The sequence below is a fragment of the Carcharhinus amblyrhynchos genome, chromosome 9, assembly GCF_965287045.1.
Source record: "Carcharhinus amblyrhynchos chromosome 9, sCarAmb.v2.hapA, whole genome shotgun sequence".
NCBI lineage: Eukaryota > Metazoa > Chordata > Chondrichthyes > Carcharhiniformes > Carcharhinidae > Carcharhinus > Carcharhinus amblyrhynchos.
In genome coordinates, this window is record NC_137332.1 from 40088037 (window position 1) to 40100313 (window position 12277).

The following is a 12277-nucleotide window of genomic DNA, read 5'->3' on the forward strand; positions in this document are numbered from 1 at the left end:
TGGATAGGGTAGAGGTGGAGAGGTTCTTCCCGCTCAGAAAGGGCAGCAGGACTAGAGGGCACAGCCTCAAGATAAGGGGGGGGGGGAGCCAGTTTAGGACGGAGTTGAGGAGGAACTTCTTCACTCAAAGGGTGGTGAATCTCTGGAATTCTCTGCCCGTTGAAGTGGTTGAGGCTACCTCGCTAAATATATTTAAGACGCGGGTAGATAGGTTTTTGGTAGGCAAGGGGATTAAGGGATATAGGGAGAAAGCGGGAAAATGGAACTTTACACTTCAGATCAGCCATGATCTTACTGAATGGTGGGGCAGGCTCAAAGGGCTAGATGGCCTACTCCTGCTCCTATTTCTTATGCTCTTATGATAACCCCATGTATTTACCCTGCTAATTCCTCTGACACTAAGCGGCAATTTATCATGGCCAATCAATCTAACCTGCACATCTTTGGACTGGATCTATGATTCTTCTATGATAATAATACTAGGCCATTATCTCCTCTCAAGAACCTTTCTAGCTCTAAGTGACATTTCTGATTCTGCCTGGGCTGGGGCAGCACGGTGGCACAATGGATTAGCCTCAAAGCGCTAGGAACCTGGCTTGGATGACTATCTGTGTGAGATTTCTCCGGTTTCCTCCCTCGGTCCAAAAGTATGTGTGTTAGGTTGATTGGCCATGATAAATTGACCCTTAGTGTCAGGGACTAGTAGACAAAGGGGATTCTGAACGCTGCACTTTGCTCTCTCAGGTCCTACCTTGCATTAGGGGTTCAGGTTAGGGCTAGGCTAACCCTAACTTTCTCAGGTCCTTGTGATCAAACCCACTGACAAGGACAGTACAGTGACAAAGGCGCATCCAGACTCAAAACTTTGGCTCTATTCTCTCTCCACAGATGCTGTCAAACCTGCTGAGATTCTCCAGCATTTTCTGTTTTTGTTTCAGATTGCAGCATTTCACTTTTATCATAAGGGGATAGAACCTTGATTGGACTGTTGTTGGTGCATACACAATGAGCCGAAGGGCCTTTTCCTGTGCTGTAAACTTCTATGACTGTGACAGTTGTGATTGTATCTGGGCCAGGACAATGATGATTGAGGAGAATTGGCTTTGCTCCAATGCCCCACACTGGCCTGGCCCTGCATCATTGACCTGGCCCGCATTTGGCCAGCCCTGACCTACAATGGACTGACCCTGACCCGCACCGGGCCCCCGACTCTGACCCGCACTATTGCTGCATCACTTCCTTTCTGTGGCGTCAGCGTGGGGCCCGGTGCCATGGCAACGCCGGGATTCCACTGACCGTTGCTTCCACACTTTTGAATCGCTGCCTCGAGCTGCACCTTACGCAGGCTTTCCCTTTTAAACGATATATATTCAAGCGATATATATTGATATAAATAGCTTGATCCAGTGTTATTTCTAAACAAGCAGAAATGCCGAAGAAAGTTCTGAAGCTCACGGTGTATTTGAAGATCCAGGCGGTGGGTGTGGGTGAGGCTGGGGGGGGGGGGGGAGGTGGTGAGAGCGGCTGGGAGTGAACCGGTGGGTGGGTGTGAGCCGGGCGGGCAGTCGACAGGTGTGAGGGGGCGGGCGGGGATGAGTGTGAGCGGCTGGGAGTGAGCCGGGCGGTGGGTACGGGAGGGGCGGACGGGCAGTGATTATTGATCAGCGTCGGCCGTTGGGCCGCAGCAGCAGCTGGCCGGGGGTAGTGAATGATGTGCGGTTGAGCCAATAGGAGGCAGGGAGAGGGCCGTTCTCTGCTGGGATTTGCTGGAAGCTCTCCGCCGTGTCCAATGACTGCGTGGGATGGGGGCGGGGAAAGACTCCGCCCCTCCCCCAACAACAACAACGACTTGCAGCAACCTCTTCTGATTTTAACTTTTTTTGCTCATCTCACTACATTGTGGGTTTTTTAAAATTAGCTTTTCAATTTTGTTCTTTGCACGGAATTCAGGAGTTTTGTTTGGGTGGCATGGTGGCACAGTGGTTAGCACTGGTGCCTCACAGTACCAGGCACCTGGGTTCAGTACCCGGCATGGGTTACTGTCTGTGTGGAGTCTGTACGTTCTCACTGTGTCTGCATGGGTTTCCTCCAGGTGCTCCAGTTTCCTTTCACAGTCGGAAAGACGTGCTGGTTAGGTGCGTTGGCCATGCTAAATTGTCCCTCAGTGCATCCGAACAGGCACCAGAGTGTGGCAACTAGGGGATTTTCGCAGTACCTTCATTGCAGTGTTGATGTAAGCCTATTTGTGTCACTAAGAAATAAACTTTATTAAAAAAAGTTTGAGTTCCTCACGAGAAATGAAAATTGTGGCTTTGATTTTCCCAAAATTTCCTCCAATTCGTTAGATAGTTTTTAACCACATCTATGTATTCTTACCTGTACATTTTTCATGATTTTTCAATGTCAACTCTTTGTATGATAAGCAGTTAGCATTTGTAGGAGCATGTTTATAAGTTAATGTAGAAATTTCCCCCCTTATTCAATGAAGATTGTAAGAAGCTTTCTTTCACACAAGTCTTATGTTTAAAATATTACCACTTGTGATTGTTGCATCACCTGGTTGTTGGCGTAAAAGTAACAAAATTATTTTTCAAGGAGATATAAATTTTCTCAGTCGAGACGTTAAGAGGATCTCCCCTTGTTTATTTCATGGGAATTAAACACAGTATGAGGACACGTTTGAATTACGTCCTTGGCAGCAGTCCATTGTCAATCGCTGAAACCTATTTTGACTGAAAACCTAGTTAAAATGATTTGCTCTAAGTCACGAATGGGCTTAGGGATAATTTTATCTAAGTAAAAATTTTGAAACTACTAAATGAACTTTGAACCATTTTATGAATTAAATTTAATTTGTTTGTGGAATTTATATGTATTGAAGACAATGGGCAGGATTTTCCATCTCCCTCTCCCTCCACCTTTGCATGTTCTATAGTGACAGAGGCGACCCACCATTGGCTGTCAACGGAGTTTCCCATTCTATGCACCCCACACCACCAGGAAACCTGCAGTGGGGGTTTGTTGTTGGCAGGACCAGAAGATCCCATCAGTGAGTCGGCCGGAAAATTCCAGCCTATGGGTGGGATTTTCCGGTCACACATGCCTCAATGCGGGAAATTGCTGACAGAGGTCAACAGATCTTTAAATAATCCGTCAAATATTTTGTCCCACCTGCAATAATACCTGCATTGGACTGGATTTTAGCCCAGCAGGAAATTTACTAATGATTGCTGAATGCTCTAAGGCAGCAACATAAAGACAAAAGCTGCCTGACAATGAAGAAATCAATGTGGGAGGTGTGGGTGGGGGTTTGGTGTTGGATATTAGTGCATGATGCAAAATAGGTTATGACTGGGTTGTCAATGGAACATGACACATGGGAGGGCATGAAGACGTAAAATTTCATTGCCAAAATGAGTGGTAACATAATGTTGGTGATGGTGATGGTATGACATTTCATTTTTCTGTGCAACATTGTGATCCTTTTTATTTGAAATAATTTATTATAGGTTACATGCCCTGGAGTGTTCCTACCTGAAAAGAATGATGTTTACATTAGTGTATGTATGTTAGGAAAGTTCCAGAAAACCAAGTTTCTCCCTTCTGTCTTTCCATTGATCTTCAATGACAAAATGAAGATTGAAAAGGTATAATACGTCTTCTTGTTCAAGCATATTCTAAAGAAAGAAAAAGAGATATATTGACCTGATTCTTCGCAATTTCTTTTTCGTTTTGAGTATTTAGTTAAAACACTTTGAATCATTTAGGCCTGCTTCTCTTTTCCTGAAAAAAATGTATTTATCAAATTAACCTTGTCCCAATACTGTGAATATTTCTCAAGCTGAATGTTTTTTCTCATAAGTAAATAATTCCAAATTTAATTATCAGCTTTGAAATGTAAGATTATTTGTTTAAATGTATTATTACGTTTCTTCTTTCTATGCCATAGTCTCTTTGTTCTGTAATTGCATTAGCAAAGCTTCAATTGGACTACGCTAATGCCAATTTTACTGAAATTGAAAGAAATACATAAGAAAAGTCTTTGTTCCTCTGTTGTTTCAGCAATCATTTAGTTTAAGCACTGCTAACTGCAGCTGTGCCCCTCAATGTGGCGATTCTAGCCAATATATGTCTCATGCTAACTGCTCCAAAAATGTAGTCGGAGTTTGTTTTCCCCCTGTCTGCTCTTTAAGTTGCTGCACTTGGCAACAACCCAGTCAAAACCTATGATCATTTTAATTGGCCACCTCGGGACAACTTTTAAAAGTCTCCCGTGGACAAAACAAGTTGTCCCTGCTAGCTCTCCCATTCTCCCTATCAGACAACTTCTAAACCCTGCCCTGTGCCAAGAGCTTCCCCAATCTATCTTCCCTCAAAAAAAATTACAAAAACGGTGACATATAAGTTAACAACCCATTTGATTTTTAGAAAACAGAATTAGTTTGTGGAGGATATTCTGATAATTTTTTATTTGATGGGCATTTTAGACTATGGACAGGCTTTGGGGAGTCAGAAGATGAGTTACTCACCACAGAATTCCAAGTCTCTAATCTGCCCTTGTAGCTACAGGATTTGTACTGCTGGTCCAGCTCAGTTTCTGGTCAGTGGTTTTCAGCAATGATTAAAAGCCATTGGATGTTATGAGGAGATGGTTAGATTTTCTTTTGTTGGAAATGGTCTTTGCCTTGCACTCGTGTGGTGCAAATGTTCCTTGTAACTTGCGAGCCAAAAACTGGCTGTTGTCCATGTTTTGCTGCATATGGATATGACTTGCTTCAGTATCTGAGGAATCTTGAGTTACGCTGAACATTGTGCAATCATTTGCCAGCTTCTCCACTTTGGATCATATGATGGAGGGAAGATCATTGATGAAGCAGCTAGTGATGATTAGGTGTCTAGAACACTACCCTGGGGAAGTCCTATAATGATGTGCTGTAATTGAGACAATTGTCCTCTAACAGCCACACCATCTTCCTTTGTGCTAGATATGATTCAATCACTCAACCAATGGAGAGTCCTCCCTTGATTCCCATTAACCACAGCTTTCCTTGATGCCACAGTCAGTCACACGCTCTCTTGACGTTAAGAGCAGTCACTCTCCTCTCACCTCTTGAGTTCAGCCCTCTTGTCCATCTTTGGTTAGGAGGTTAGGAGCTGAGTTGCCCTGGTGGAACCCAACTGAGCTTCAGTGAGCAGGCTATTGCTGAGTAGGTGCAGCTTGATAGCAGCACAGTAACACTTTCCATCACTTTGCTGATGGTCGAAAAGGGTGGTAATTGGCAGGGGGCTGGATTTGTCCTGCTTTTTTGTGAACTTGTCATACCTGAGCAATTTTCCGCATTGCTGGGTAGGTGCCAGTGTTGTAGCTGTACTGGAACAGCTTGGCTATGGGCGTGGCAAGTTCAAGAGCGCTAGTATTCAGTATAATTGCCAGGTATTGTCAGGGCCCACAGCCTTTGCAGTATCCAGTGCTTTGAGACATTTCTTGATATCACATGGAATGAATGGAATTGGCTGAAGACTGGCATCTGTGATGATGGGGATCTGAGATGAGGTCAAGGTGGATAAATTACTTGGCATTTCTGGCCGATGGTGATTGTAAATGTTTCAGCTTTGTCTTTTGCACTGATGTACTGGGCTTCACCATCAATGGACATTTGTTGGACCTCATCCTTCAGTTCTTTGTCTAATTGTCCACCACCATTCATGACTGGATGTGCCTTGACTGTTGAGCTTTGATCTGATCCATTGGTTGTGGGATAGTCTGTTGCATGCTGCTTATGCTGTTTGGCATGCAGGTTGTCCTGGTGTTGTAGCTTGTCCAGTTTGACACCTCATTTTCAGATATGCCCTAGAAGGTGGACAAAAAAGGAATCAGCAAAGGGGTTAGGGAGTGAGGGAGAAGAAAAGGTAAAAAGAATGTGATGAGAGTAGAGGATGAAAATAATGTGGAGGAGAGGAAATGGATGTGAAGAAAAGGCGACGAGTTAGTCAATAGAGGAAGGAAGGACTGAAGGATGAGTGGAAGAGGGCTGCCAGTGAAAAAGAAGATGAGCCAGCAGGAGTTTGAAGGGCCAGGAAAGTTTGAGAGCAAAGTTAGTTGGGTGGGGTGGGGATGTTATTGGGTTTGGTGCTGGCTGCTTTGGGAGAAGATGGAGTGTGGAGGTCAGGAAATAGATGGTAGATGCCACTATCCTTATATTGCTTTCCTCTGATGCAGTGCACCCATGGCTAAATCTCATGTATGCCCCCAAACCTATCTGCAGATCCCTTCACATTGTTTCTACCTTCCCCAGCTCAGAGTTTGACCAGAATCCTCAACAAGCCTACAATCTTCCATCCACAGCCCAGACGTTGCACTATACAGACTGGTTGGATCTTTGCTGTAATTCATGGCCTGGAACCTTGGCTTGGTCTTCAATATAATCAGATTTCCATACTTGCCATATGGAAATACAACTATGAAACTAACACCTCCTATTTGCAGTAGAAAATTGGTAGTTATCTTGTCTGTTGTACCATTCCACACCACACCACCCACTAATTTTCAACTGAATGGAAAGAGGAAAAAATGAAGCAGAGAAAGAGGGACAGAGAAAATAACAGGAACATAAAGATGATTGTGATAAGAAAATTGTTCTGTCATTAGCAATGGGAACTTTATGAGTGTATGCAGTAAATCTATTGTTGAAGTAGCACCCCATCCTAGTGGAGATGGTGCATCAATACCACTATAAGTAGATGTAATTGTTGTGTGACAAGTTTGCATAGGCAGTTTGCATTATAATGGGAATACAGAAGTTAGGATACAATATGTAAAGTAAAAATGGGAACTGAATTACACCTGCTTGCCCTGGAGTTCTCTAATTGAACTATGGAGGCTACTATAATCATATTTAATCATATTGAAGCATCTTAAAGTGTTTCATATAATTAATTACTTTAGAATGTAATTGTTAAATGTGAAAACAATAAAGAAACCTGCTGACATTTCATAAAATACTTGAAATTAGTGGGGATAGATTGCCTTCATCCAGAGCAGTATTTCTTTCCATGTGAATTTTTGTTAGTGAAGCACTGATTAAGCTACTCAAATTAGTCAATGTATCCATGTCTTCTCTTGATTATAACACATATTTCTCTTAACTACATTTCTTGATGAAGGAAGCATTTTTCAAGAAATATAAATTCTTCCAGTGATTTGCTCCAGCAGACATAAGAACATAAGAACATAAGAAATAGGAGCAGGAGTAGGCCATCTAGCCCTTGGAGCCTGCCCCACCATTCAATAAGATCATGGCTGATCTGTCGTGGCTCAGTTCCACATTCCCGCCCTCTCCCCATAACCCTTAATCCCCTCTCTTATCAAAAACCCATCAACCCGCGTCTTAAAAATATTTAGCGAGGTAGCCTCCACCACTTCAACGGGCAGAGAATTCCAGAGATTCACCACCCTTTGAGTGAAGAAGTTCTTCCTCAACTCCGTTCTAAAACGCCCCCCCCTTTATCTTGAGGCTGTGCCCCCTAGTCCTACTGTCCTTTCTGCACTCCCTCCAAGGCCAAAATATCCTTGTGTAAGTACTGCGACCAAAACTGCACACAGTACTCCAGCTGCGGCCTCACCAATGCCCTATATAGCCGCAGCAAGACCTCCCTACTTTTATATTCAATCCCCCTCGCTATGAAGGCCAGCATCCCATTCGCCTTCCTGACCACCTGCTGCACCTGCAAGCTGGGTTTTTGCGACTCATGCACAAGGACCTCTTCTGTTTTTTCACTGCATGTTCTATCTTGTGTCTTTTTAGCTTCTGACTCAAATCCACTGTGCACCTTGTCTAGGTTGAACTATTGGTTATTATGGGGGTGATTCTCCCATTCCGAGCTGCTAATTTTTTGGCGAGTCAGGTTGGGAGATGCGCGTGTGCGCCGATTTGCGGTATTCATGCATACATTCCTGACACGTACGTGTCTCCCACCGCCTGATATCCGGTCCAGCAGGAACACCAGGCAAGTCATTGTAATTGATTTTTAACATGATTTAAATATCATTGTTGGGCCCGGGACTGAATTCTCTGAGCCTGATAGCATCTCCCATCCAACCAGTATCAATTCAGTCCAGTGGGGTTAAGAATAGCTTCCCATTTTTGGGGAACTAGTGAGACACTTCGCTGGAGTGAAGGGGGCCAATTGGGGCCCCCAGCAGATCAGATGATGGAAGGGTGGTGTCCCTGGACATGGGCAACCTGGGAGTGCCTGTCTGTGTCCCCTGGCAGTGCCCAAAGGCCAATGTGCCCATGTCTAGGAGGCACCTTGGCACTGCCTACCAAGCATTGGGCAGGGCCAAAGGGGCAGGGTCAGCTGGGGGCCTAGGGGGCGATTGGTGGGGGCGGAGGGGTCCCGCTGCCACTCTGCAGACAGGATCAGCCTAGGTTGGATGGAGTGGAGGGAGGCCAGCAATTGAGCTGGGCTGGGGGGGAGGTGGCGGCGGTGGTCTGCCGGGGGAGTCTGTCTCCCATGAGGGATTGTCTGCCGAGGTGGGGGAAGGTCTGCCTCCGAAGTGGGGGGGTCTGCCTCTCATGAGGAGGGTGTCTGCTGAGTTAGGGTGTGTGTTGGGGGGGGAGGATTGTCACTACTGGGTGATGTTAAAGATTGGAGCGCTGGGGGGGGTGGGGCAGGATCGGGTTTGGCCAGGAATAGTCATGGGCCCATGATCGGGCTGTGGAGGTGTTGGCAGGGGCAGCACTACGGGGTCCCGGGTTGTCCAGCAAACGGGAGGCTGACAGTTTGGGGCCACTGCAGATGCACAGAAGCCCAGAACTATCGGACTAGGGCGTGAATAGACCCTGTCGCCCCCCAAGCTTTTAATGATATTCACGATTGTGACCTCTGCAGTGCACAGAGTATGGGAGATTCTAGTCTGAAATCCCACTGTAAAAACAATTGTGATTTACACCACTTTTCCTGTGAATTCAGCATTTAGAATTTCTTTGGGAGAATCACCCCCTGTCTCTGGGCTTCCCAAACTGAAATGCCTTGATACGTCACTTTCTACCTTCAAAACTTTCTCAAATGCTACTTTTTATAACTGTGTATTTTGTCACTTGCCCTGATTCTTTCATTTGTGTTTGTTATTCAACATTCTCATTGTCCCCATCCTTTTCCAGGTAATTGCTTGAGGCATTTAGCTATGCTTAAGTGTTACATCAGGGGAAGTTGTTCAAATATAGGTAAATTTAACCTGCATTTCTGTTCACTTTTCATTTTAACAAATAACATTCAGAACAGCGCAGCACTTTACAAATTTAATGAACGTGAGTCAATTACTATTTTTGAAAATGAAAAGCAACGGCATTGTTTATAATTAACAAAGAAAAGCATTATTGGTAGAAGTCTTCACAACAAACAGAAGAAGTCACAAATCATTGAGATCAGCTGTTAGATCAAACTCAGGAAAAGGATGAAGCAAAAAAGCTCTAATTTGAAATTTCTAATAATTTGGAGCATAACTTGAATTATACTTGTCACAAGTTTTCTCCTCAAAGTACTAAACTGTTTCTATTGACCATTTCATCAACTCATTTTCAAACCAAAACTTAGCCCATGAGTCCACAGCCATAATTCTTTTTTCTAAATTATCATTAGGTATTTTTAAAAAAGACATTTAGCTTTGTATGAGCTCTGAAGAAGGGCCGTACAAACTCAAAATGTTAGCTTTGTCCTCTCTCCGCAGATGCTGTAAGACCTGCTGAGATTTTCCAACATTCTCTGTTTTTGTTCAGATTCCAGCACCTGCAATAATTTGCTATTACTTTTATGTGTTTCCTGATATTAGAAGATTATTTCCAAGTATTAAGCAATTGTGGTACTTTGTAATTGATGTTCTTTTTACTCTTTTATGTAAATACAGAACTTTCCAGAAGCTATGAATCCTGGGGATGTTGCAGACATGCTGGAAAGTAAGAGCAATATATCTGTAATATTTTGTATTCATGCATTTGTATTTCCAACACTTGTTTAACACTTAATTAACACTGACATTGTCTTATGATTCCTTTGTTCACAGTGGATACAACAAAATTTGAATTGATACAGCTGACTCCGCCAGGTACCATCAATATTTGCAAAATGTCAATACGTTTACCTGTCAGATACTATTTGCACATTGGGAATACATTTTATGAAGATTGCTATCACCTAGTAAAGTACCACTATCATTTAACAGACATACGTGATGTGATACTTATTTTGAGAACACATTTCTCTCTTCCATACAAAGACAGAATAAATGCGTGATATGAGAAGAAACACAGACACATATTGCAAATGACATTTTATTTTGTTAAAATGCTTTGGGTTCCTTCATACTCGGGAGTGGAAGGAAGATGGAAAGCACATACAAAATACTGAAATGGAAAAAAGAAAATGAAACCACCTTAATGCCTCAGTGAGTTTATCAGTTGAGTAGGTGAGCAGTAGAGACCAGGAAAATATCAGGTGATTTTCAAACCTGTGCTAAAATCTCAAACAACAGTAGAAATGATATAATTAGCATCACAATCCCTGAACTATTAAGACAAAGTTGGATGGGTTCTCAGTCCTGATTCCTGTAAATATGCTGGCATATGTGTGAATTCTTGTAAAATACAGAATTAGACTCCATTCTGAAGCATTCTGTGATTCACACAATCAGAGCAAATAACAATAACAGGTTGAGCGGCTGTTAAAAGGCAATCACTATTTGTGAAACCATGTCCCAGAAAGTAATTAAGAAGGAGATCTAAATTAAAATAGAGACCATGCTGATTAACTCTGTACTTATCCACTGACTACATAAAGTTTATAAAGTTTATTTATTAGTCATAAGTAAGGCTTACATTAACCCTGCAATGAAGTTACTGTGAAATTCCCCTAGTCACTACAGTCCCGCGCCTGGTTAGGTCAATGCACCTAACCAGCACACCTTTCAGCCTGTGGGAGGAAACCGGAGCACCTGGAGGAAACCCACATAGACATAGGGAGAATATGCAAACTCCACTCTGACAGTGACCCAATCGAACCTGGGCTCTTGGCACTGTGAGGCAGCAGTGGTAACCACTGTGCCACCATGCCACCTTTTAGGTGTGCGTTCTTGCAAAATAAATATCAAAGCCTTCATCATATTGGACAGTATTTAATGCAGGCAATAGACACCTCATTTACCTTGTGGAGAGCTGTTGAGAGCCCTGCATCGCTTTCTTTTGGGAAGGTGCACTGAATTAAGTGCCCATCAGGCACTTAAGTGGACAGTGACAAGCCTTTCCCAGGATCGTGGATCCAGGGGATAAAAATCCTGCCCCGTGCCCCCGGGGAAGTGGTGTTATCTGTGGTGATGCATCCACCAGAGGCCAAGGATTGGTGAGGGACACCTGTCCAAAGGTGAGTTAAGGCGGGATGGGATTGTTGGGTGGAACAGGTGGGGAGGTGGTTGGCAGCAAGCAAGGGTGGGAGTATTGCTCTCAGCAGAGCTTCCCTTTCCCAATGCCGTCCTTTGATTGGGCACTGTGCCTTTGAATGTGGTACCATTGGTAGTTGGGTGAAATTCCCTCCTTAAACATTGCCTCCTCCTTAAATCTTCCCCCATTATCAGTGAACAGTTATCAGTGGCGCAAATCCTGCTATGTCAAGAAAGCTCAGCGAGATGCTGAAAGTGGAATTTGCACAGGACACAAAATAATCTGGATCTTCCCAGGCCCTCCCAGCAGACATGAGCAGGTTCACACCCAGTGAGTTTAAATATGCAAAATTGGCATAATGCCGAATCTTTTGGGAACGTCATATGTTCCCACATATCAGCATGTTGAAACATCGGTGAGAATTACTATGCTGGAGATCTATGCTCATGAGAAAGTGGGGTGGGGTTGGGGGTGTGGTGTGGGTGGTGGCCAGACTCATGGCAACAAAATAATGAGGGGAGTTCATGCCGATAATCAATGTTTGGGATGGGGAGTTGGGGGTTTTTGCCAGTGAACTATGTTCGGGGATGGAATATGCCATCAATAAGGATGGATGGGGGAAAGGTGGTCTCGAAATCTGGAAGCGGGGGGACATGGGGAGTGGGGTCTTCAAATTAAAATTTGTGTTTAATCTCTGTGGTGCCAATGTTTTTAGGCCCTGCCCCTTACAATGATGGTGCAAAACACAGTCCCTTCAAAAAACGTCAGTGGGCACAATCTTTTCGCAACAAATTCTGTGCCGAATGAGCAAGAAAATGGGAGAAAATGGCGCCAATTTTTTCAGC

The 12277-nt window shown here is 43.9% G+C and overlaps 1 protein-coding gene across 2 annotated transcripts in view; it reads left to right on the forward strand.

Moving 5' to 3' along the window:
- The first annotated feature begins 1287 nt into the window (after nt 1-1287).
- Nucleotides 1288-12277, forward strand: part of spata6 (spermatogenesis associated 6) — a 100978-nt gene continuing 89988 nt past the window's right edge. For both annotated transcript variants that reach the window (XM_080195502.1, XM_080195503.1), the window contains exons 1-4: nt 1288-1477; nt 3510-3647; nt 9908-9956; nt 10064-10105. In XM_080195502.1, the coding sequence (XP_080051628.1) occupies nt 1430-1477; nt 3510-3647; nt 9908-9956; nt 10064-10105 (277 nt within the window). In that variant the 5' untranslated portion in view covers nt 1288-1429. The remainder of the gene's footprint in view (nt 1478-3509; nt 3648-9907; nt 9957-10063; nt 10106-12277) is intronic.